General features: G+C 51.0%; 8 protein-coding genes across 8 annotated transcripts; 4 read left to right on the top strand and 4 right to left on the bottom strand.

The window, feature by feature from the left end:
• Positions 1-1,312: 1,312 nt before the first annotated feature.
• On the top strand, positions 1,313-2,152 carry Z518_04086 (uncharacterized protein; the record flags this gene model as incomplete). The annotated part of the gene is made up of 1 exon (XM_013417794.1): positions 1,313-2,152. One exon carries the CDS (start codon positions 1,313-1,315, stop codon positions 2,150-2,152), a length of 840 nt encoding a protein of 279 aa, XP_013273248.1.
• A 1,744-nt stretch (positions 2,153-3,896) lies between these two features.
• Positions 3,897-4,562, top strand: Z518_04085 (uncharacterized protein; the record flags this gene model as incomplete). Its single annotated transcript, XM_013417793.1, has 1 exon — positions 3,897-4,562. The coding sequence occupies one exon, from the start codon at positions 3,897-3,899 to the stop codon at positions 4,560-4,562; it is 666 nt and encodes a 221-aa protein (XP_013273247.1).
• Positions 4,563-4,645: 83 nt separating this feature from the next.
• Z518_04084 (uncharacterized protein) lies at positions 4,646-5,080 on the top strand (the record flags this gene model as incomplete). Its single annotated transcript, XM_013417792.1, has 1 exon — positions 4,646-5,080. The coding sequence occupies one exon, from the start codon at positions 4,646-4,648 to the stop codon at positions 5,078-5,080; it is 435 nt and encodes a 144-aa protein (XP_013273246.1).
• Positions 5,081-8,146: 3,066 nt separating this feature from the next.
• Z518_04083 (uncharacterized protein) lies at positions 8,147-10,424 on the bottom strand (the record flags this gene model as incomplete). Its single annotated transcript, XM_013417791.1, has 12 exons — positions 8,147-8,303; positions 8,414-8,519; positions 8,623-8,736; positions 8,810-8,949; positions 9,056-9,185; positions 9,245-9,254; positions 9,317-9,368; positions 9,424-9,852; positions 9,913-10,103; positions 10,158-10,219; positions 10,276-10,303; positions 10,359-10,424. 12 exons carry the CDS (start codon positions 10,422-10,424, stop codon positions 8,147-8,149), a joined length of 1,485 nt encoding a protein of 494 aa, XP_013273245.1.
• A 1,107-nt stretch (positions 10,425-11,531) lies between these two features.
• On the bottom strand, positions 11,532-12,945 carry Z518_04082 (uncharacterized protein; the record flags this gene model as incomplete). Its single annotated transcript, XM_013417790.1, has 3 exons — positions 11,532-12,100; positions 12,160-12,322; positions 12,454-12,945. 3 exons carry the CDS (start codon positions 12,943-12,945, stop codon positions 11,532-11,534), a joined length of 1,224 nt encoding a protein of 407 aa, XP_013273244.1.
• A 663-nt stretch (positions 12,946-13,608) lies between these two features.
• On the bottom strand, positions 13,609-15,194 carry Z518_04081 (uncharacterized protein; the record flags this gene model as incomplete). Its single annotated transcript, XM_013417789.1, has 3 exons — positions 13,609-13,631; positions 13,698-14,571; positions 14,625-15,194. The coding sequence occupies 3 exons, from the start codon at positions 15,192-15,194 to the stop codon at positions 13,609-13,611; spliced, it is 1,467 nt and encodes a 488-aa protein (XP_013273243.1).
• A 968-nt stretch (positions 15,195-16,162) lies between these two features.
• Z518_04080 (uncharacterized protein) lies at positions 16,163-20,638 on the bottom strand (the record flags this gene model as incomplete). Its single annotated transcript, XM_013417788.1, has 1 exon — positions 16,163-20,638. One exon carries the CDS (start codon positions 20,636-20,638, stop codon positions 16,163-16,165), a length of 4,476 nt encoding a protein of 1,491 aa, XP_013273242.1.
• Positions 20,639-23,104: 2,466 nt separating this feature from the next.
• Positions 23,105-25,038, top strand: Z518_04079 (uncharacterized protein; the record flags this gene model as incomplete). The annotated part of the gene is made up of 7 exons (XM_013417787.1): positions 23,105-23,199; positions 23,253-23,353; positions 23,416-23,623; positions 23,674-23,728; positions 23,784-24,526; positions 24,590-24,797; positions 24,853-25,038. 7 exons carry the CDS (start codon positions 23,105-23,107, stop codon positions 25,036-25,038), a joined length of 1,596 nt encoding a protein of 531 aa, XP_013273241.1.
• Between the last annotated feature and the right edge of the window lie 27 nt (positions 25,039-25,065).

The raw sequence follows: 25,065 nt of genomic DNA, 5'->3' as shown, positions 1-25,065 counted from the left end.
AGTCGCGTGCCGGAAGATTGTCATCTGGTGACGAGAAATAGCTTCTCCAGTAAGTGGTTTTCAATGACAGAACTGTGGGATGATTTAGAGTATTGTCAGTCAGCCTAACTCACGCCCCATTAGGATCATCAGCACTGGCCCGTGCTCACAAGAAGAATTACCTGATACCAGCACTGTTTCCAACCGTCTTTCTTTCTGCAATGGCGAAAACTGATATCGAGGAGAACTTCTCGTCCGGGAAAAGAAACACGACGGAAGAATGAGGACGTGGCTGCTCAGCCTCGAGGAATTTCTCCTTCCCTGCCTCTACGTGCGACAGCTCTCATATTCTCGATGGCAGGGTTCCGGATTATGGAATCCCGAGGTGAAGTCCGTTCGATGTGACAAAGACGGGGTCTGAATTCATCCCTGCGCCTCGTCAAATGATCTCATGCTTGCCGTGATCGTTCGGTCTCAACCGGGGACAACCGAGGAAATCGTTCATTGGCATGACTTCCAGAATCCTCGCCCAGTTAATTATCTAAAAGTTCCAAATGCACACTGATCAGAAAAGCATCTCTGATCGACCCAACTGGAAAATTTTCCCTTTTGCTGGCTAATTTGTCTTCCTTCAAGTGATGTCCATGTCTCCTATCGTCGGTCCGTCGTCGGGCTCTCCGTTCAGTCGAGAAAATGATCCCCGAAGTGTTGAGGGAAGAGAGAGTGTTTGAAGTAAACCTAGCCATTAGCAATCGGCGTTTTTCTTGGGAGAGGAATTTGGTAAGCGAGGAATCGTCGGCTGGCGAATGACATCGCCACGAACCACAACTCTTTGGGTTAGACACTGGCGAACACAACCGAAATCTAAGTTAAAACCGTATTCATACAGCCTTGTTCTTGATATGTCGAGGTTGTTAGTGTTCCAACAGAAGGCTGATTTGATAGTTCATTATCGCTGATGGAACTCAATATCTGAGTCCTATCGTGCCGATCTGATGGAGGAGCAGTATCTAAAGAGAACTGCCGAGTCGTGGCAAACAAACTGGGAATGTTTCGGGAGAGCGACCACCCACAGCGAACCTCGTACAACAGCGAATTTAATTAAGCTTGATTTGGCGTAGTGGATGGAAAGACACAACCAGTGATGTAAAGGTACCTAACACCCCCCCCCCCCCCAAACCCTAGTAAAATCGCACAAATCGAGGTACCAAAACATCAAAATTGAGGCACTCACATACCTTTGGCATTTGCGAGCTTCGCGATTTATATAGACTTTCCTGGTGTTGTAGAGTCCTGTTTGACCCTTTGACCTTCTCTTGTTACTGCTGCCTTCATGGCTAACTACCCCGTCGACGACCTCTGGCGAGCGCCCTCAGGGTGCGCTCCACACCTTCGTGCGCCTCTTGAGAGTCTTGTCAACGCATTTCCTGTCCCATGGCGTCAGATTCCTGTTACTGGCGAGATTTTCGAGTCTCTTGTTGAAGCTGAGAGGCGTTTGAGGGCGTACGCACTTGTAGCAGGCTTCGACGTCGTCCGCGGCGGTGGAGGAAGTGCGAAAGTTCCAGGCTCGCAGTTCAAGTGTATTCATCACGGTCAAAAGTCTCTGAATACTCGTGGACTCGAGGATCGTGTCGAAAAGAACTCCGATGGTGAAATCACGTCCAGGAGGAAGCGGGAGAGGACTGCGGTTCGACAAAGAGCCTCTCACGGTCCTGCTAACGCGCGAGGCTTAACTGCTAACGAAATTCTAGAGCGTCGAGAGCGTCAGGAAGACCGACAACGGCGTCAAAATGAGCTCTCTGAAGAGCGACGACAAGAGGCTCAAGTGATGTCTACCTCTCGGATCGATCTGACTTCAAATACCTCGACGGCAAGACCAAGTACTCCTCCTCGTCCTGAGACAACTCCTGTCCTTAAAACTCCTTCTCCTTCGCCTCAGGTTACTCCTCTCTCACAGCGTCTACCGATTCGCACTCCTGAAAGACCTCGACCGCGTCGATCACCCTCTCCTGAGCCCTCACCAATCGAGATCCCGGCGTCTACAGCACCTCCAGCACTAGCAGGAGGCAGAGGCAAGAGAATGCGAACTCACACTGTAAGGTACAACGAGGCAAAAGAGCAGGGATTCATTCGGGACTCGCAGGAAGCTCACAGGGCGTCAGGAAGGCCCTGAAGGAGACTGACAGCGAGGCCAAGAGACGGCGGGAGGACTATAGAGACGACAGAGAGGGTCTGATAGACAGGGTCTGACACACCACCAACACCAAAATTGACTGCAAAAAGGGCATAAAAAGGCGAGTGCAAAAGGCTCTATTAAAGGGTGTTAACGACGTCGTTGAAAGAACACCAAAAGGCGCCAACTATGCGAGGGGGGCAAAGTGGATGGAAAGGTACCTCAAATTCCTAGGAAAATGGGGGGTTTTTAGGTACCTTTCCATCGTGCGGACAACGCTCGCACAACTAGGCTTAATTGGTGTTTAGTAGGTCGCTGTTGTACGCGATTCGCTGTGGGCGGTCGCTCTCCCGAAACATTCCCAACAAACTGATCTATCCATCGGGAGGGTCTTCCAGCGTTTGGCATTCAATATCAGGTGACCTAAATCAACCCGATCTCTTTGCCGGCGGCGAAAATCCGAACTAGGTGGTTTACGATGTAGCTTTCGCTGTCAGCAGCATCGAAATACTTTCTTAGCGGAGTTGACTAAAGGTTGAAAGACGGGTCATGCATCATGACAATCACAGAGGTGTCTTTTCCCATCAGAACTGCACGTTGGGAGCCCTGCCGGGGCAGAACAGATGTAGCAAGGAGGACCAATCTCATTTAGCATAAGTCCGCGGAACAATAGCAGGGGGGTAGCGTCCGAACTGGGAGGCCTTACCCAAGCTCACGTATGTTCAACGGCTCAAGCCCCCTGGGGGGAGATTATCTGACAAAAGGGGAGGGATATGGGGCTTGTTTCACCTAGCTGGCGACGGACATCGCCAATCAAGCCTTCATACGCAGGCACGGAATAGCCAAATGATGCTAGAAGTGAGTCTCTGGTGGGGCAGCCTGTTTCGTAGAGCAGCACATTTTGCATCCAAAATCGAAGAATTTAGCCGTCCCAATTTATGGTGTTCTGGCCATCGGGCATAAAATTAGCACCCCTTCTACAACACAACGCAGGTTGCAGGGAAATCTGCCACCGCCTTTGGAGTTCTTCTTCCCTAAATCCACTCTTCGCTCTCATTGCAGTACTAGGGGCCGCGGACAGGATATTCCACGGGGGGTAAAAGCGTAGCTGCTGCATTTTGGGGGCTAGCCCCCAGGCCTCGCTGCGCTCGAGACATCACGTGATTGAGTCGGCCACGTTGGTCTTGGCAATTCTTGGCGGCGCATACATGCCGCCCTACAACTATTCACGTGATTGGCCAACCGGTCGGGATCCGGAAAATCTATAATCCGGCACCTACCAAATCATTTGGTCTGATTGGCTGGCCCTATCGGATCCAGTCCAAGCCCCCGGGCCTCGCGTATCACGTGATTAGCCAACCCTCCCTTACTCCGGAAAATCTATAATACGGGTATTACGTAATCCTGTGCTCTGGTTGGCTGGCCTCATCGGATCCAATCCACGCCTTTGTCTGCCAGACCACTTTGATCGGATCCCGTCCATGGATCATATATAAACGATGTTGATCACCATGTCATATGCCGTACGATGTCCCCCATCGGATCCAGTCCGTGAACCATATGGAGACGATATTGATTACTATGTCTTTTATGGGGGCTAGCCCCCATACCCCTGTTGGCAATTCCTTTCCTTGCAAATCGGGGGGGGGGGCTCATCGGATCCAGTCTACGGTTAAAACTTCGAATTCGACACTATATTCCACTGTCTAGGAGGAGAAGTGCAGACGGGGCAGCCAGCGCGAGTATGGCTACTAACGCAGCTGGCCCAACAACACCACCGCGGTTGCCTGCTACCGCACCATCTGCGCCTGCGCCCGCTCGACATGTGGACCGACAAAGGGCAAAAGCACCTCGCGTTAGAGCGGCCACCGAGAACGAGCTCGACACCACTACAATTCAAAGCGCCATACAGGACAGCGCACCTCCAAACGGACATATCGCATGCGAAGAGGCGGAAAACACGGAGTACCAACCGGATACATACATCACGATGATATCAAGTGTACTAGCGAGGAAACTGGAAACAATAGGTGGACATATGGAAGGACTGAATAACAACATCGGGACGAATAACACCAAGACGCACGCACTCGAGAAACAAATCACGTCATTCCTCACGACGGTCAAAAACAATGAAGCCTTAACCAGAACACTACTGGAGGCCAGCAAACGAAGCGAGACATGCACGGCGGAGTTAGGGGCAAGAATAGTAAAGCTGGAGTCTCAGAACAACACAATCCTCGCAAAACAATTATCAAAGTCAGCCACGCTTCGTATCGCCACTACGACGAATAGCGGAAACCCTGAAACTAGACACCACTCGCTTAGAGTGTATCGAACCACTCTGTATAGCGCCCTGGCAACCACGAACGAGAAAAAGCGCAGGGGCTGGCGAGTCGAGCGAGCCTAGAGCATGCTATATTCACGAACGTGTCGTGTCGACAAGGAAGAGTTGGTATCAGAGTGGCGCACCTATCGTCGACTGCTCCCAATATGATCAGCAGAACCATTGGATCGTCCTCGACATTAAGTGTACGTTACGGTGAATTGGTGGCTATTCGAGAAGCATGCCAGCTAGTGGACGCACTGTGGCTAGGTCACGATATTCACCCCAAAAAGGTTGTGACCATCTTCAGCAACAGCCAGTCAGCGCTTCGAGTGCTGGCGAAACCGCGACAACAGAGTGGACAAGCGATCGTGCGAGACATCTTATGGCGGCTTCAGCGGTTCTCTCAGCGATGGGCATCACGAATCCAATCAATCAATCTTCTCTCGGCCCAACAACCCCCAGGCCTCACTGCGTTCGAAGGTCCTGCTGTTGAGCCCTTCTCTCTGCGCTTGTCACGACAGGCCATACAGGTCGAAAAGACCTTGCTCCCTGGGACGGCCGAGGCATCTTTGAGAAAGAAAGAGAGTAGGCGCTTTTGAAGACAGGCCGAGCAGTATTTAGCATGTATGTCGGACATAACAGGAGGAGAAGGGTGTCGAGAGGGAAATGTAGGAGTGCGCGTGTACGCATCGCGAGATCATGTGATTAGCCATTTTCTAGCCAATCAGAGACGGTTTAGGTCACGTGAACAAAATCGATCCCTAGGTCGCGGGCGGGGGGATCGGAGTGGAGAAGGGTTGCAGCCGCTTTGCCTCTCTCTACTGAAGGGCTACTTAAGCGTGCATTGACGGCTAGCAGAATAGGCAATGCTGGCTTGGCGTGTCACCGCGACTGGCTTGGCATTATCATTCTATAGTGACACCTGAGGCACCTTGTAACCTCAACCCTTTCCACCTACTTATGTTGACATTCATCAGAGTGTGCTTTGAGATAGATCAATCAATCAATCATCATTCATAATCTCTCCCACCTCAGTGCACCCACCTCTCGCCTCAGTACACGCTTGATTCGTCAACAACTTTCCCTGCCTGATTCTTCTACCAGCTTTTTCTGCTCCTTCAACATTGCTTTTTCCGGCCTTCGAACCTCAACATGAGTACAATTTGCGGACCCAGCGATGGGGCACCTACATGTACACCCATGTCAAGGTCATCCTCAAGCTCAACTACATCAAAAGAGACTACGGCAGTGGAGAGTTCAGCACTGGAGATATCGTCCTTAAAGGGATTGGAAGACGCTCGTATGTATACGTACAAAGGGATCCGAGATCTAAAAGAACATGTCAACTCGCAGTCTGCTGCGTTGATGGACGGTCGCACGAATCAGCAGTACCTTGTTTTCAGGGGTGTCACAAAAGGCCAGCTTGAAAAGATTGACCATCAGCGCGCCAGCATGTTACGTGTGTCACACCCGGTGTGGACGTCACGTGGGTTGAGGTCAGGGACTTAGTGTACTAAGGCACGGGAGTATAGATACAGAGCGTATCGATGTATCTAATGGTAGGGGTGTGATAATGAACGAAGTTGACTACGTGGAGTCCCAGGAGGCCTGGGGTGGTCACAGCTATATAGACGGATGCTCCCTCCAGAATAGGTAATAATCTGTGATATGTTGATATGTTGATATGGCCCCCATATCTCAGTCCAGCATATCAACATATCAAGTATTGCCTGTTTCGGACGTCACGTGCCTTCGGCGCACCTTCCACTTTCGTCGTGATCCTGTCTTACCAAGAGTCCTCCTTGTGACACAGCATAGGGAAGCATACTCGGATGAGCCATTACGCGGATAACAATCTATTAGTTATCAAGCTGATGCCCTCAGCGGCACATGAAGGCGCGCACCTCACACTAGCCCAGACAGTTCGTGACGAACTTATCACAATGGGCCTCACACGAAAAGTGCTTATATCCTGTTGGTGGGACAACATACAAACTCCCTAATTCCTCTAAAGAGGGTGATATGGGATTCCGCCCCCTCCCGATCCGAGGAAAGGAAACTGACTGGCCAACAATTGTTTTTGAGTCTGGACTCTCTGAAACGCTTACTCGTCTGAGACATGACGCAGCATGGTGGATTGTCAACTCTGGGGGAGATGTCAAGGTTGCCATCATCATCTCAATAAAGCGAGCACAGAAGACGCTAATAGTCGAAAAGTGGTGCTCTTCTCCGCCTCCTGTATATAGACCAGCTACAGGAGCCACCCAAATTCCAACGCTCCAATTCCGACAAAAGTCCAAGAGCGGTTCTTATAGCGACGTCAAAAGCGGCGGGCGGCCAGGAACGGGCAGGCCGCCTAAACCAGAGGCAGATTTCCCGGCAACGAAGAAGTAAACGGGACGCGGCTTTCGTATCCGATGACATGATCGACCAGTTATGTGACAAGTTCTCCGAGTCTTTCCCTGCCATCTCACCAATGAAATGAGTGCACACGACTGCTCAGTTCGAACAGATTGGAAGGGTGTAAACTTGCCATCAGCCATGTCCAATCATGCCGGGACCAAAAGAATAAGCAACTGCACATGTTCAGAATCGAAGCCTCTGGAGACCTAGACCACAAAAAGTCTGTCGGCCCATCGGCCTTGAGCAGCGACTCAGGGAGACCTCCTCTCGAGCTGGACGACCAGGGTGACTCGGCACGTTCTCCTCGACCCGGGACCCCCGAGAGCCCCTCGAGATAGATGAACTGGTACAATACTTCAGCTCACTGTGTCTCACCTGGGGTCAAAATCGGGGCTTCCCGGCGGCACGTCATGATTAGTTTGACCAGATTTCTTCCGTTCTGGACTCGGACCATGGTTCTCGCCGGATAATTGGTGGAATCCATGGGTACGCCATGCTGGGGTGTACGGCGGCGAGAATGGGTGCAGATATTCCTAGTCGCCGGGAGGAGTTTGAAATCAAGGCCACGAAATATATGCAGCCGTCGCTTCAAAGGCTACGGGAGCAATTCTCTTACCCCAACTCGAGGGTATTGACCAACCGACAGATCCTGCTGGAAATGCTCCTTCATTGCGTGACCAACTGGTATCTTCTCGACTTCGCCGCCGCACAGACTCACCTCAACGCGGTCGGATACTTTGCTGGATGTCCGGATGGCTCAAAGAGTTCGGGTAGGAAGCTGATGGACCTCATTGATAGATGTCGGGATGGCATTACCTACGGTAGGAGGGCCGAACAGTATGCACGACGGACCAGCAATTGTGGCAAGAAAAGCCAGCCTTCCGCTAGCCGGGGGTTGGCTCGGTTGTCTGATGGTGGCCGGTTTTTATCGTTTATGTTCTCGTCTGGGAGCTGCAGGCGAAAAAGGTACGCGGAGGTGAAGCAAGAGAGACCAAAGAGAGTGATGGATCCGTAGGTTCATTTCGATCCAATTTGTGATGTGATAACTGACTGGGAAAATGACAGGATTCCTTTGCCCCTTCCCACGCCATCACTCGATGTCAACTTGCTAGAGACGAAGCCACCCCCACAGAATCACATAGTGGGTCTGAGATCCCATGTACAAGACCAAACGAGTGGTTCATCAACCTATGCCTCTATCCGAACGTCACATGGCCTCCTTTCTCTACATCGACCCGGCCCGTGCAGGGAAATCAGATGTCTCAGACCTTGGGACCTGCCGGGGTAGTCTCCACCTGCATAGCGCCAGCCTTATCTTCCAAGGCGGCTTGCTCGACGGCTAGATCGTTTTCTGTCAGCAACACCACCTTATCGCCGAACGCTGCCGCAATCTCTTCCAAAGTCTTTTGCTTTGTTTCTCTGGGATGCCGGGAATGTTAGCGAGCTGTTACATAACATATGAAAAAGGGGAGAAAGAGGGAAGGAAGGGCGATGACATTGCAGGACAGGTGCTGGACGCGTATACTTACGGGAAGTAGAAATAAGCGACGACCAAGAAGAAGAACGAACACCCAACGAAAACATAGTAGTAGTTTTCGTGAATATTCGCGAAGGCGCTTGGACCTGCTTCGGTGACTATGGGATGATTGTATCATGTTAGCTTGGACATATTCCTTACATCGGCGGGACCGTCGGCCGCTAGAGCCCCCATGTCGCTGCAAGAATGAGAAGCACTTACTGCCTACGTTGACGATGAAATGTGACGCTGCTGCAAGACCCATGACCTTTGATCGCAGTGCCACCGGGAGCACTTCTGCACCATATAGCCATGTTGTGCTGTTAAGCATACCATCTAAATAAATATGATACGTCAGTCAATGAAACCGAGACTCCAGATCGACGACCAGTTCACTACATCCACTCACAATATGTCACGACAAACAGATAAATACCCAAGACCGCAAAGCCCTTGCCGACGCTGTTATCGGTGTTCTGGAACTCGCGCTGCATCACGGCGGCATAAATCTCAATGATGACGATGCCTCCTAAACCGGCGATGATCATGCTAGATGAGAGAGGAGGCCCACATGTTAGAAAGGCTGTCACATACAAACATTGCATACCGAGTCCCGGGGGGGGGAGAGCATGCGGACAGCACAAGGGAGACTTACTTTCGACGACCCCATTGGTCAGCGAGGAACCTTGTAGTCAGGACGTTCGAGAGGAAAGCACATGTCCCATATACGGCCGCGAGTGCGAGAATCATGTGACTATTGATCCCGAGAGATTTGTAGAGAATTGCTATTGGCTTATTAGTCGTGCTCATGTCATCAGCATCTATGAGAAAAGTGTCGAGTTACTTTGATAATACTACAGATGATTGTCAGTTGATGATACTCATTATTGTGGTGACGGTGGCACATTAAACTCACCTGGATAACATTGACCCCAGTAAGACTGGTCATGGTCTGGACAGCGATTGATCTTCAAGCGGAGTCAGGAACATGATCAATCAAACGTATACACGGCAAGAACATACACTAGCGCTCGATGTCTGAAGAGCTTGAACACTTCCTTTAATGATTTCACCTCTCTGTGCATCTCGAACTCGATTTGGGCTTTCATGAGCGCGAATTCTTCGTGAATTTGAGTGTTCGTAAGATCACGGCGGATCCTCATAAACTGACGACGGGCTTCTTCGATCTTGCCGCCCCGAATCAATTGACGAGGAGAGTTTGGCATGAATGTCGCCAGGCCTGCGAACAAAATAATACCCCACGGGATCTGGATCCCTAGAGGAAGGCGCCATTGGGTTGCTCCGTAGGAAGCATAGCTGCAGGCGAAGCCCACCCAATTGGACATCATGGTTCCCAGAGATATGCCACAACCGGAGATACCACCGATGAGGCCGCGGTTGTTGGGTGCAGAGATTTCGCTGAGGTAGATGGGCACGGTCGCAACCATTCCTCTGGGTTCAGGTCAGTTCTCCTCCGACGTGAAGCAGGGAGGAAGTCAAGGTGAAACGCACCCCACCGCATAGCCCGCCAACACACGACCAGCAAGAAACATTCCAATATTTACGGCGCCAGTTTGGATGGCTGTCCCGATGGTGACAATCACGCACATCAGCTGCATGAATCGAATACGCCCAAGTTGATCACCGATGAAGGTTTGCGTGAGAGCACCGCCAGCCTCGCCGGCAATATACACGGATACAACCTATCGAGCTCTTTCAGCATTCCAAATTCACGAGCTGCCCAAAAGGTGGCCTACTGCGCCTGTTAAACCCTTTGAGGGATGATCCATATAGTCAATCCAGCTCTCGTGTGCGATGGCTGATGGCTGATTCAGTATTTCTCCCACGTCAATACGGTGCGCAAGAGAAACTTACTGGTCGTTGCAATGCCAGTATCAAAACCCTGTGAGCCACGGAGTCAGACTTGCTCACCTGATCGTTCATTGGAGAGACCATACGAAGAGAAATGTGCCAATGCCAGCAAAGAGGGCAATGCCCAAGGTATACATCGTCGCACTACCCATCCTGAGTTCTGATATTGGTTTCAATTGATTCAAATCCAATGTTCAGAGAGGAAGAGGTGAAGAGAAGGGCTAAAACATGAGAGAAGACTGAAAAACAGAATCAAGAGGATTCAAAGAGAGAAATCGAGGAGATGATCGTCAATGACTATTCATTTTGCCGTCGGCTCAAGGGCCGAGGATCGGGTCTACCATCGTGTGCCACACGTTGTAGACTCTTGATTTGGGTCCCACTACACCCACCGATTCGGGTCAAAAAACAGCGACCTCACGAGTCCGTTGGGGACGCTCCGACAGGGTGAAATGCGCATTATTTCCGGCAACGACGCCAGAAGGGTTGTCGGGCGCGGGAGGAGAGCATAGGAATAGGGAAAACCGGGGCAGACCACCGAGTTACTGAGGAGAGGTGTGACGTCGGGAATATGGGCCGCACAAGGCCGGTTCGGTAGGATGCAGAGCAGCCAATGTGACTGGGGAATACGCTTCCAGAGTTGTGGGGGCGTTTTGAAGTGGGAGAACAAGTGGGAGCTGCGTGGGGAAGGGATGCGCGGGGGTGGGAGAAGTTTGCTAACGAATTTGCCAAGAGCGCCAATCTGGAGAGAGCTTACGAACAACCAATCAGAGCTTGAGCCAGGAAACTTTACTGCCGACGTCTCGACCACCTCGGTGAAACGCCGGCCGAACGCTGGTACTTCGAGTCCCGGCAAAAACGTGCGGTGCCGCGAGGTACTGTGTACACTGCGGTGGTGGTACCTGCACAGGTATATGATCTGTACAACGCGCAAGCCTTGCCATACTTCATCCCTAATTAGAACCAAGCCACAGTGCCTCGTATCCGGACACATCATAGCACGTACTGACATGGTAGCGCAATTTGCATCTCCAAAAGACTTCGGATCAGGAATTTGAATCCTCGTCTCTGTTTTGGTTGCTGGTTCCTTGCCCATTATTGCACTATGCCTTTCTGTTCCTACATCCGTGTTGAACCCAGTGGACCTTTTTTGCCTACCCAGATTGTTGAAAGACTCGGGTGACAACTTGCTTGCTCACCAAGGTATATGAAAGCTCAGAGAAAATTCCGGCTGATAGAGCAAGTCACTTGTTCACCTTTCACGGCTCTCCCCAGATTTCGTCCGCAATCTGGCGCACCAAGGCCAGCTTTGCACGTTGGTCTTCGTCTCTCAGAGGATATCCGCTCTCATGCGTGCTGAACCCGCACTGCGGGCTGATCCCAATTCTCTTCAGGGCTTCTTCGCGCGTCTGATTGGACCCTTCTGCCACAAAGTCGGCGGCCTTGTAAATTCTGTTCTTCATTTCCTGCTTATCCTCCAATTGTCGTAGCTTGGTACTAATGCAGCCAATGATGACATTCTTGTTCTTTGGCAGAAATTTCAGAGGCTCAAAGCCTCCCGCTCTTTCCGTGTCGTATTCTAGGTAGAAGGTGTTGACGTTAAGATTTTGGAATAGCTTGCGTGCAATAATATCATAAGATCCTTCGGCGAAATGTCTCCCGCCGATGAAATTCCCTCGGCACAAATGAACTCCAGTATGCATATCTGCCGGGCACCGGGATATCGAATCGTTGTACAGGTCGATATAGGCGTCGAGTAGGTCGTCAACGGTGCCGATGTTGTCCGGATCGCTTGCCCAGCCATCTCGGAAAACCTGGGAGCAGAAATCTGAACCCCCATATCATCAGCGACCATCTTCCCAATGTTGTGGAGGTGTGAGCACTCACAAGCCAGACCAGGGTCATCAAACTGTACGTTCCTCAACCCTGCTTCGTACAATACCTCTAATTCTCGTTGGTATGCTTTAGCCACGTCTTTGAAGTACTCGGCGTCATTCCGGTATGCTTCTGGAGTGTATGCTCGGCCCTGCTTATACCTCATGTGGAACCACTTCAAGGCGCCAATTATCAGTCATGATGGGCATTCCAATTCTGGGTGAGTCCCCAGCTTTGGCCGTGGGCGCTTCACAGGAGGGAAATACGAAATAGATGGAATCGCACAGCATATACTTAGTAACGTACCGCAGGCGTGATCATGGTAAGCTTGATGTTACCCCATTGCTCCTTGGGCACAAACGCTTGAACCAAACGCAGCTCGTGCAAATTCGACTCAGTGCCGGCGTGACGAATTTTGCTTCCAGCAATAACTGAATCACCCGGCATGACCTTCCGGTCCTTTTCAATCAGACTGACCACATCTGGGTGGTACAGTCGAAACATACTCGCCTCCGCGTCTTGCAGACGAATAGTGCCTTCGAGTTCGTCCCAGAACAAGCCCCAGAAACGAGTGCGGTTGTATTCTCCACTTGTTACGCCTTTAAAGCCCAGTTCAAGTTGAGTCTTGACAATTTGTCCAACCGCATCCCTTTCTATGGCGGCTAACTCAGCCTCCTCTGGCTTCGGATTCTGGTCTCGAACGGCAGCTCGCGCATCCAGCAACTTTTGGGGTCGAAGGAGAGAGCCCAAATGCTCGGCCCTGAAAGGGGGTTGTTGATGTAGCTTGGAGTTAGCCATTCTCCAAGATGGTCCAGATCTCGAATATTTATTTGATAACAGAGTTAAGGGGAAAAAAAAAAAAGGGAAACAAGAAGCAAGTCAGATCCGAGATCTGAGTAGCGGGAGTGGTGGCCTCGTTTTCCAATTCAGACCGAGGCCTATGTGGACGAAAAAAATTTGCCTCCGCAACCATTTTGGGCGGTTGACCCCTGTAACTTCTCCCTTATGCTTTTGTCAGTGGTAACCTGACCCGACCACAGCCGGATATGTTTTCCACCCGATACTCCAACAAGGAGAAAAATTTCCATTCTATTATGATACATGCATTATGGGATGTTATGGTAGGCAGCCAGTGCATTTCTTTCTCCCTCAATCAATCACCGAATGTCCTCCAATGACCCTTAATTATTTGACTCAAGTTGATACCTTCATTGCTGGAGTACGAAATCCCCAGCTGCTTTTTGGTTCCTTGGAAGCAAAATTCTAGGTCAGTTGATGGGGAACAAATGAATTTCTCCGCTGCTTCTTTGCTTCTCGTTGCCACTGACATTCAGCTCGACTACCTTGGAAGCGCCGTCAATCTTCACCAGCCAAATCGACTTGAATTGTGAATCAATTGCAGCATTCTACCGTTGAGACCGTCACATCGCAGATATGTTCCAAGCATCATATGCGGTCGTTCTAGATTCGATGCTTCTCGCTCTCTGTCAATGTCGTTAGCATACCGTTCCTCGTAGGTTTCGATGGTTTTTGCCGGCCTTGAGACTCACCCAATCTCGAGTAAAGCATGTACAGAGCCATTTGATTGCATTCCTGCGTTCCTGTAATCGTAACCAACCTCTCATTGCTGTTATCCTGTGGCTCGTTGATTTTGATGACACTGCCACTGAGATGTCGAATTTCGTTGATCTTTGCGCCGCCTTTTCCGATGATTGCGCCGACCATGTCATTCGGAATGAAAATTTGCTGGGTGATTGGTTGTCCAGGCATCGCATGCGATGGCTGTGCAGGCTGACTGTGTGGACCCGGTTGAGGTGGCATTTGGCCATATGGACCCGGTTGTTGAGGAGGTACCCCGTAGCTTGGAGTTCGTGGTGTCGCTACATATGGTTGAGCATGTTGGGGGTAGGCTGGCTGAGGAACACCGTGAATTTGTGGCGCACCGTAAGGCTGCAAGGGCACACGTTGGGGGGGGTGCGTATTGTGTCTCTTGTAGGTGTCTGGGTGACCATACTGACCTCCGGCCGGCTGAGGGACGTATGGCACGACTTGCATCCCGCCCGGAACAACACCTGCGGGACCTCCACTCCTGGTTGCGTACGCGGATGCGGCGGGACCACCGAATCGTTCGGTCAACTGCTCGACCAGGGTCACGGCAACATAATACGTGGCAATGTGCACTGCGTCGGCAACGCCCAAAACAACCAATGAACGCTCAGTCGAAAGTGGAAGACAGGAATCTGAGGCATTGAGGCGGGCACCGGATGCTTCCTGAATTTCTCGAATGCGAACACCAGACTTGCCGATGATGGAACCGATAAGAATGTGCGGAATCAGTAGTCTCAATGGATACGTTTTCGATTGGGCAGTAGAGGGAGCTTCGAGCGGTTCGTTATTCAGAGTACGAATGATGAGACCAAAGGCCTGGAAAAAGTCAGCATTCTGGGGGTTCACAAAGGGAGGGTTTCCTGAAATACCTTGGCCACAGCATCTTGAGCCCCACTGACCGTCAAGATTCTTTCAACGGCACCTCGTGAATAGTCACTGACCGTACATTTTGCACCCGAAAGTCGTCGAATCTGAGTGACGTTTTCACCGCCTTTTCCGATACAAGTCGCAGCCTCAGCACTGGAAATCACTGCTCGAATATGGATCCAATTTGACTCATCCTGTGGGGGCATTGATGGTGCTTGAGACGGGGCTTGATCATTTGACGCAGTGGTGGATTGTACAGGCTGGGTCTCCGGCACCGGCAGAGGGGCCGTAACTCCGACGGCCACTGTGGGAGCAGGAGCTTCCGTGTGCACATCTGCGGCTCCATTTGTTACTGGGGCAGGGATTGCGGGTTCTTCCGTTGGTTTTGTCGTCTCTGCTAAAGCAACTCCAGCAGTTTCGGAGCCCTCGGCTGGAGCATCTTCTTTTACAACCTTGTCGAGGGCAGGGCGTTTGGCATCTGGCAGGTCAGTGGGAGCGGAGGGAGAAGATGGATCTTCCAAGGGCCGTTTTGCTGAAGACATGGCGGTTGTGGATGTGGGTGATGCAGACATGTCGCGTGACTTGAACGGATCACCCAGAGGGACAAGTTTTTAATCAAACTCTTTATTATTGTTTCTCGAGAGATCTTTTATGTACACCAGGGGTGTCGAAGGAAAACTTGCTGGTGTAAAGAAGGATTCGGGAGAGCCAAACGCGAAGGGGTTAGGTGGTGAGAGGGTGATTTGGAGATTCGTGCTAGGGTTGACGGTGTAATTGAGAGGAGCTGAGTGCTTTGGAAAGTCCGACGAGATGCAGGAAAAGGAGGTGAGGTGGTGAACGAGGGTGGAAAATGTTCAACGGATGAGTCGTGGAGGATGTGATGATGAGGTGTTGGAGTTGAGTAAAGCAACGCCTTTGAAGATGTACCCGATTCCCGAACGCAGCAGGTGAAGGGCGAAACCTGTACTTAACTCAAATGATCAAGGTCGATTGATGAAGGAAGAAGGCAAGATGGATGGTCGACGAGGAGAGTCGAGGATGAAGGGGGTTGTCGTGGAGCAGAAGTTGCGCAGTGGGTGACGGGTTACCACGGTGCAGCAGAAGAGGCAACGAACGTGAGAAAAGAAAATCAAGTCGCAGGTATAAATCAACTGATTGGACTGGGAGAGCGAGAGGCGCAAATAAAGTGGAAGTTGAAAAAGAGGAGTCGAGAAGGGCAAACGGGAGGTTTGGAGGTTGAGATGATCGATGCCCTCCCCCTTCAAGTGAAAAAGATGGAAGAGAGCCAAGGCCAAGAGAAACGGCGTGGTCACATGATGTCACGTGACTATCGCATGGAATCGAAATCGCATCGTCGCCGGGCTCTAGACAAGTTATTTGCAATCTTTTATTTTGGCATTCAAAATTCATAATTTACTACTAGTATCTAATACATCGCCATCAAGAATCAAGTATCGGCAGCGGTCGTTTCCAACTATGCCCCGTCACTACCCAGCTGGGGGTCAAGTCCAACTATGCTTCAGAATGCTTGCATCTTGTCTCATCTCTTTGCCGTGGTTCTCTTTCGTTTCTCCTCCAAAACCCCTTTTAGCGTGTCGGTAGCTTCCTTTCGACGGCGTGATTGTGCTCGCCATCGTTCCCTGTCCTCTATTGATATCGCCACCATGGCTCCATTAAAGCTAGCCCTCCAACTTCTATTCGACCGTGTACTGTTGCCCAACTTGGAGTCCGGAGTATGATAAACACTTCCATTAGTCCCCGGAGTCGCACCATTCACTGATTGTCGATGGCGCTGTGGAGTAGTCACATTCGTTAGCCCGCCGGATCTATCGCCATTGCTCAGAGTTGACGAGGCCAGCGAAAGATCCATCTTTTTGAGTTGGGCCTCCAGTATATCAATGTCTGCACTCTTTTGTTCTGCCATCGACATCATTTTCCCAACCGTCTTCGTCACAGCTTCTACCGTTGGTTTCTTTGGAGAAGCCGTTCTCCCAAAGGTTCCGGAGTCTGCAGATGTCGATCGAGCCAGTTTGGCACGAAGCACAGAAATGCTGTCTTCAGTCTGAATCAGCTTGGACTGAACCGATGTAAAAGCCTTGCGAAGATCGTGTTGGATAGAGGCCTGTTCGGCCGAAAGTGGTGCCGTGATGCCATTATCGGTGCTAGCAAGGGCGTGTATGGTTTTCCGTATGGTGGTCAGTTTGGTCCTCAGCTCGAATAAATCTTGAGCGAGAAGGGCCTGACACTGTTGAATTTTGCCACCAAAATTGTCGACCTGGCTCTTTGCCAGGAGAGCGGAAAGAACATTTTGTCCGTCATGCAATCTTGTGATATCGGTCAGGAGCCGCTCGTCGTTAAGAGCATCCATCGGCGTCTCAGATTTCAGCACTGAGGGCCACGATTGATTGGATGCCTTTGGTTGCTGGTATTGCAGAAAAGCTGACAACGAGCGGCAGTTGATTCCCAACGTGTACACCATCGAGTTGATGTCCGCGTACAGTCTTTCGATCTGCGCAGGTATGCCGGTCTTACTCGATTCTTCTCCCGGCTTCGGCTGATAAGTGACGAAATCATCCAGCGATTGCATCGGCGAGATGGGCCTCTCCAGCTCCTGACGCAAGATCTCGTCTTCATCATCTTGCAATGGTTCGAGCTGCTCAGCTTCTTCTTGTGCCTTTTGCCTCGCCATTGCTTCACGCCGAGCATTCTCTTTCGCGACCTCTTCTTCCCTAGTTCTGGCGGCCTGAGCAGCAAGCGACGACTTTTGATACTCCGCTTTTCGTTGATGAATGATAGATCGAGGGTGAGCTGGAGCACTGACAGATCTGGTTGGGTCCACTCTCAAACCTTCGACGGATGATACATTCCTTACCGGGCTTGGCGATCGTGGGCTTTCTTGTGGTTTGGGAGGAGCAAAGATTGGACCAGTTCCAACTTCACCAAACAATGGTCGAGCAGGTTTCTGCGCCGTCGGAGTGGAAGATACCTTGGTAAACAGACCACCTGTGGGGCTGACCTCTGTACTCCTATCACCGCTCTTGAACGAGCTTTCCGGAGAGGTTTGCAACTGGTCATGCTGCTCTTCCGTAGCATCTTCTTCCGCACTAACGTCCCCGGTGACATCCTCACCACTCCCTTCAAAATCCGAACTGAAGCCATCTTCTTCTTGGTCGTGTTCTGGTTCCACTTCTTCATCCGGCAGTGGTTGATGCGACGCAGGTTCTTCAACTGACTTGGACGGAGGAAGAAAGTCCGGCGGCAACGGGGCATCATCTGGGGGAGTTTTGGAAATATTCGACGAGATTGAAGTCTCACCCGACGCATATCGGGGTTTACTGACAGGGTCAGGGGGGAGGGGCGGCTCGGGGATATTTTTCAAGTCAACAGATTCGTTCTCGCTTGGAGGTTCTTCTTTAATCTGAGGGCTGTGTTGAATGGGTGCAAATGGTACTGCAGGTTCGCTGTGCGCCACGGCGGCGGGAGTGTCGTTTGCAGCGGTCGTCGTACCGAACAAGGTCATGTGAGAAGGCATAGGGGTCTCCTTGGGAGTTGTTGAGGAGATGCCGTTGAAGGACCATCCTGGCGTAGTCGTTTGGGGCTGTGGGGTTGTGGTGTGGTTTGATGGCTGGCCAAATAGGCTGGATTCCGGGGGCGCCGGAGTAGCTTTCGGTTGTGAAAGAGTCGAAGGGGGAGTAACAAGCGTCTGGGGAGGTTGGGCCGAGTTTTGAGACGGAGAACCTTCGAACGAAGTATCCTGAGCTTTCTCAGAGTCAACATCGCTGACTACGCCTTCTTCACCCATTTCGGTTTCCTGGTCGTGGGTTGGAGAGAGGGTCTGCTTTGATTCTCCCAACACACCATCGAGAAAGCCCCCCAAACCGAATCCACTAGGTTCAGTGGGTTTCGGTAAATCGTCTTTCGCACTTCCATCGCCTTGGAACGACGACTGCAACTTGAATGACCCAGTGTTCCCAAATGAGCTCTGACTTCCAATAGGTTTGGCCTGGCCGAATGGCAATTTTGAGTCAACGCCGAAAGGTTTTTCGGATGTCTGCCCAAATATACTTGTTCCCGCTGGTGCACCAAAAGGACTCAGGGCATTTTGATCTGTCTTGGCTCTTGCGAAAGAGGAAAATCCCCCTTCATTCGAAAACGATGCAAATCCCGAACCGGTCGATGCAACGCCTGCACTGGCGAAAGGACTGGTGTTGGTACCAGCACCAACGAGAGATGGTTGACCGAATGAAGGAGGCCCTCCTAGGGTAGGAGTTCGGCCAAAAGTTGATAGTCGACTTCCGAGAGCACTTGTTGAGCCGAATGCAGGAGTAGCACTTCCTCCAATGGGCGTCACGGATCCAAAGGCTGGGGTGCCGAAGTTTGATCCCTCTGCCGCAGCACCGTTTGGGGATCCAAAGCCAGTAGTCGCCCAAGAGGGTTTGTCAGACGCAACAGGCGAGGATGTTCCAAACGGCTTAGTTGCCGGGGTGCCAAAGCGAGACTGAGATGCTGATACACCGAAATTGGCAGGGGTAGGTTTTGTAAAGGGGCTGGCGTTGCTGGGTGCTTCGTCCGTGGCAGTTGGTGCCGCAGAGGATGATGATGGAGACTCTTTTATGGCTTGGAGAGGTGCGAGTCCCGAAAAAGTGGTCTTCTGTCGGACCGAATCGTTGTAGATGATCCACCAAGCTACCAAAATGCCCTCATTGTTCAAGACCACCAAACAAGGTACGGGTCCGACGGTCTCGAGGATCTCCTGTTCAGCTGGGATAGGGTTTGGAACCTTCTCAGAACTGGACAAATCCAAGACCATGCCGATGGGAGAGGTGTCTTGCATGTCAGCTGAAAGAGGCAGTTCAGCACGTCTCGCGTCGTCCTCGATAGTGGTAAATGTAAAGGCAGATGTGACCTGATCCTCCTGGGACAAGGCTTTATTCGTCTTCGAGATGAGACCAATATCTGTAGCTGCTGTGGCGGCCACGACCAACAAATCTAGAATATGAGGCTGAAAGTTCCTAAGTCTCACTATGAAGTGTGAAGGAGGTAGTCTTTCGACACCGAAAGGAGGAAGAACCTCGGGTAACCTTTGAAAGGTGTAATTATTCGCTTTTGGTTCTCGGTTGATGATATAGTATTCAGAAGGCTGGATCCCGTGGCTCGTATCATTTGGCGTGTATATGATGAAGAAGCTGTCGTTCTCGAGCCATGATATTCCAGAGACGTGCATAGACGGGGGGATGGAAGTAGACTTTGGGATGTGTGCCACAACATCACCTTCGGGCTTCATCTGGATGACCGTCCCGTCTGCCATTCCAACGGCCAACTGCTTGCCTTTATTGCTCCATGATAGGCAACAAGCGCCACTCTTCAACACGCTGCCGTTGCTCCCAGAAACCATAGTACCGGCCACCAGATCGAGCAGCATCAAATCCCCATTTGTGGTGATTAGAGCAAAGAGAGCGGCTGATTCAGGTACAGGATTCGGGATTAGCGCCCGCAGACTCTGTCCGTTTGTGGATATCCGCAGAACAGGTTCAAGATGGCCTTTCTGCACCTCGCCAACCTGGAAAGCCAAAATATCTCCTTCCTTTTCAGTCGAAACGACCAAGACATTCTCATCCGAGGAGAAGGCAACATGGGAAAGCCGAGGCTGTGGTATTTTGACGTCCGGCGTAAACGGTCGAACACTTTGACGATCTGGGGCTGCTGGTGACTGGAAGGCGGCCCTCACCATGGCTGTGGGGGCGATATAGAGAGCATCAGGACCTGCGGCTGCTAGTAGTCCTTTCGCCGATGCGACACTGAGAAGGGAGGCCGAAGGCGGAGGTAGATCATCTGATGGCCACGGCGTAGGGAGAAGTTGGACCTTGGACTCGCCATTTAGACCGGCAAATCCCAATTCATTTGTTTGGATCTCTCGAAGTTCTGGTCCATCTTTCACATTGGGCCAACCTTGGGGAGAATTTGTCGCTGAGCCGAAGTCGGAGGCACTGGCCGCGGTCGAGAACTTGAAAGCCATTCTCAGTTTGGGTAGCTCAGCTGACAGCGATCGCCTTGTGTCGGCAGGTGCTGCAGGGGAGGATACATGCGAGTGTGAAAGACTGCAAATCGAGGTGGAAAAGGTAAATGAGCGTCGCAGGAGTGCCGGTGGCCTCCAGGTAGAAGGAGAACGCCTGTGATCAGCAATTTTGAGAGGATATCATCAATGAACAGGCAACTTTGCTCTCTCGCCACTCAAGGGAACATGGTAAACTGAATATTTTGCGGGCAGGCAGTTGCCTGAACAGAATTGCGCCTCTGCTGAAAAGTCGCGATTCGCGTCGACGCCAAGCTCCGGCGGAGCATTTGAATATTTGAGGGCGGCTGAACTTCAAAGTTCATGTCATTCCTCCTTCCCCCTTCCTTGTCACAATAATCCAGGTTTTTCAAGCGTCTGGCTCACAGTTTCTGAAAACGACTGTCTTTCGCTACATTTGACGGAAACAACTTGACATGGTCCATCTCGCAATCCACACAAGTCACGTATACGCTCTAAGGTCCTGATTGTAAATAATGCCAATGGGCAAAGCTCTAACTTATTTCTTGAGCAAGTTCAGATCCTGAAAAGGCAATAATTCTCCTCAGATTCCTTGGGAATCATGTCGTACGAATGTACAGAGATTATTTACCAAAGTCGAATTGATTAGCGGAGTCTAACCCTTTTCAGATATCGAAGTGATGCGGGATGCCCCGGATGGAGGTCCCGGAGAGGGATAATGTCCAAAATTTCATCCGTCTCTCTCATCATTTGAGTATGAAGCGGCGTTCAAATACACTCTCATCATGGCTGAGAAGGACCTATTATCGCATCATTGGCGATGCCATGATCCTGAAAGAGGCGAACGCCCCTTCGGCTGAGAAGAATTGCCATTTCATGAACAATAGTTGCTTGTCGGACCCCTGGTTAAATGAGCGGTCCCACCACTGATCGGCAAACAAGCGGACGGCGTGAACGAGGAATCTATCCCCCTCAATCAGAGGAGCTTCCTGTGTCATATTGGCGCGGATTTTGGCGGAGTGGTGCATGTCTTTCGGAAATACGTCGACATTGACATGAGAAAGGTGCTCAAATCAAAGCACTTGCGTACACCAAAGAGTGGGCGACGATAAGCAGTCTCGCAAAAGGTTGGCTCTCTTCTGGGGCTGGACCAAGTGCTAAGTTTTAGCCCCTGTTCAAATTTGCAAACACATACAGTATTTGACAGGCAAAAGCCGGAGTGCTCGGGGTCAAGAACTCTGTTAAAAGATTACAGGTGAGATTTGGCAAGAAAATGCTTTTCGCCGACACAATGAATCACGAGATCCCATTTGTCAGATTGTACCGACAGGCTGGATCAGACCGATTCAATCGAAAAGGTCTACCCCGTCCCTGCTCATGTGTGACAATGCATCTGCCACATGGAAAACGATTTCAGGGCATATCAGAATGGGAAATTTGCCGGGCAATCAGCGTGGCAAACGAGAGAAAATCATCAGACAACATGAATGGTGTAGCTAACGAGAGTAGGTAGGCAGACTCCAGAATTCGGATCCTAACCCCAAAATGTAGGTTTTTCCTTGAAAGCCTAGGAGGTCAGACGATCTTGTCGAAGCCCAAGGTCGCCCTCCTGCCACGGGCACCTTCCTATCGGCCCCTGATGTCGCATGCAATTGTGCTCCAATTCGCCAGTTGTAGTTCTCCGTCGGCATTGGCGTGAAGAATCCTTAGCGAACGAATCAACCTTCCAATGGTGGGCAGAGAAAGAGGCACCTATCGCCTTCACCTGTCATACTTCCCTGACTCTTTCCCAGCCAACTAGTCGACCATTTGTTCGCTCCGAGAAGCAATCGGATTATCTAACTCTTTCGAGATTTGGACCTCGGGTTTGTCACTGCACAAAGTCTGGGGAATTCGAGGACTAGACCCATCCCCCGCACAAAAACTTTGTCCGAGACACCATTGGATTCTCTAGGCTGGCAGCCATTCGAGCCCGTAGCCAGATACACGGAACCGCAGTCGAAAGTCTATCACGCTTTCGCCTTGCTCTCCTCCTGCAGCATTCTTATCCCCCGCAGGACTAGCTTGTTCGAACGAAACCGCAAATCCGTGTAGCATGGACCAGGTCCGGCCCCTGTTTGTGCTCGAGGTCAAAAGTAATGCATCGCCTGATGGCCAATCATACTCTTACATCTTTTCGGCAGAGTTCAGAAGCTCCGGTAGGAGACAAATGAAGGTGAGAATCATGATAGAAAGTTTTTCGGAGGTGCTCTGGTCAGTGTTTTTGGAGGCTCGTATCTTAATCTGCATTCATATACATCTTCCATTCCCCTGTGTGCTGCAGTTTCGCTCGTCAGACTTCCGTCTCCACAAAGCCTACCTGACCTAGACCAGCAGCTTCAGTTCCCAAGAGTTTCATAGTCTCCTCAAGGTTCACTGTCGTGGACTGAGTCCACTTCTATACCCACCATGGGAAAACTCATCCCCAATGCATTTAACCTGGCGGTTGTGATCTATGTCGCCTTGGGTTCGACAGCATGCTCCTATGGCATGGCCATCATAGGGTATGTAGTCCTCATTATCTTGCCTCAGATCGAAGGAGCTCAGGATTTTGCAGTTCTACGATCGGCCAACCAAGTTTCTACAAATCTCTCGATCTCGCCCCTCAAGGAGAACCAGGATACAGCCGTACTGCTCAATATATTGGTGCATTCAATGGTGAGGAAGTCGAACACATCTCTAATTAGAAACTCGAATAACGCCAACATCTGTCTCTGTAGGTGTGAACTCCGCTGGTTCAGCTATTGGAGCTGCCGGTTGCTCTTACTTTGCAGATAGACTAGGTCGAAAGAGAACGATCCAACTTGCGGCGATAGTTCTTGTTATCGGAGCTGCGATCTGCGCTGGTTCCGTCGATAATGCTATGTTTTTGGTGGGCCGTTTGATCAACGGGTTTGGCATTGGATCTCTCGTCACTGCAATTCCCATGTACGAAGTATGCAACTTGTTCATGTTCGGTTCGAATTAACAGCCTCTAGGTATCAAGCAGAGGTCTCGACGCCCGAAAGTCGCGGCTTCATGGTGTCTATGCACGTAAGTGTCTTCTCAAAGCCCCTCCTTCGTTATTCGGGGACTTATCGTTCCGAAGGGGGTCATGTTCGCCATGGGTTATTCCCTATCCGCCTGGATTGGGTTCGGAGTATCCTTCATCTCTTCCAGCGGGTCACCATCTTCTTTTCCTTGGAGGTTTCCCATTGCATTCCAAATGGTCCCGGCCCTACTCCTTCTCCTCGGCTCACCTTGGCTTCCATACAGTCCCCGTTGGCTTATGATGCATAACCGCTTCGACGAGGCCCACGAAGTGATCAAACGATTGCACAGAACCAAGGACGACGCCCATGACACCCTTGCTCGAAAGGAATTTTATCAGATGAGGAAGCAAGTCGAGTTGGATCGCCAAATCAAAGCCGCAACCTCAAGATGGGAGCTTTTCAAGACGCCTGCGAACCGAAGACGTGCTCTGGTCGGCTTCTTGCTCATGTGGAACAATCAATTCACGGGCGTGCTCATCATCGCGAATTATGGTATCATTCTATATGTCAGTCTTGGGATGGCCGGCTACTGGCCTCTGCTTCTCACATCTCTATGGGTGACGTCGACTTTCCCTGGAAATATCTTCTGTGCCTTCTTCATCGAACGCTTCGGCCGCCGCAGATTCATGCTCATCGGGCTGACAGGTATCCTTGTCTGCCTCATTTGCGAGACTGCTCTGCAGGCAGAGTTCCTCGGGACAACCAATCGGGCTGGACAAAACGCAGCAATCTTCTTCTTGTTCTGCTTTATCACACCATTCTGGAGTACTTTCATGGATGCCAGCCAATTCCTGTACCTGTACGTGATCTTAATCCTGGAGGGTCACAAAATTGAGTCGTGCCGAGCTAACATGGTCCTTAGATCTGAAATCTTCCCAACCCACATTCGTAGCCAAGGCATGGCATTCGGCATGTGCGGTCTGTATCTCGCAGACATCATCATTCTCGTCGCTGGACCAATCGCCCTTGACAAGATTAGCTGGCGCTTCTTCTTCGTCCTGATCATTCCTACCGCGCTCCACATCATCTTCGTTTACTTCCTGTGCCCTGAGACCAAGGGTCGAAGCTTGGTACATCTACAATACAGGATATGTATTTCAGAGCTCTGACTAACATTACTTGTAGGAGGACATCAATGCACAATTCGGCGAGCAGGTGGCCATTCATTTCTACGGAGCTACCGATGCGGAGAAGGCTGAGCTCGAGAAGGCTGCACAACAAGATGAGGAGGATGAAATTCGCCGACGTCCTTCCATTGGCGAGAAGGCGGGGCGCGTGGAACAAGCGGAGATTGTGGCATCGAAGGCGTGAACGACGTTCCGTCAAGCGTCTGGAGGA

The sequence above is a fragment of the Rhinocladiella mackenziei genome (genome assembly GCF_000835555.1).
Source record: "Rhinocladiella mackenziei CBS 650.93 unplaced genomic scaffold supercont1.3, whole genome shotgun sequence".
NCBI lineage: Eukaryota > Fungi > Ascomycota > Eurotiomycetes > Chaetothyriales > Herpotrichiellaceae > Rhinocladiella > Rhinocladiella mackenziei.
Note: the sequence above shows the minus strand (reverse complement) of the source record. Positions and strands in the feature narration are given on the sequence as shown.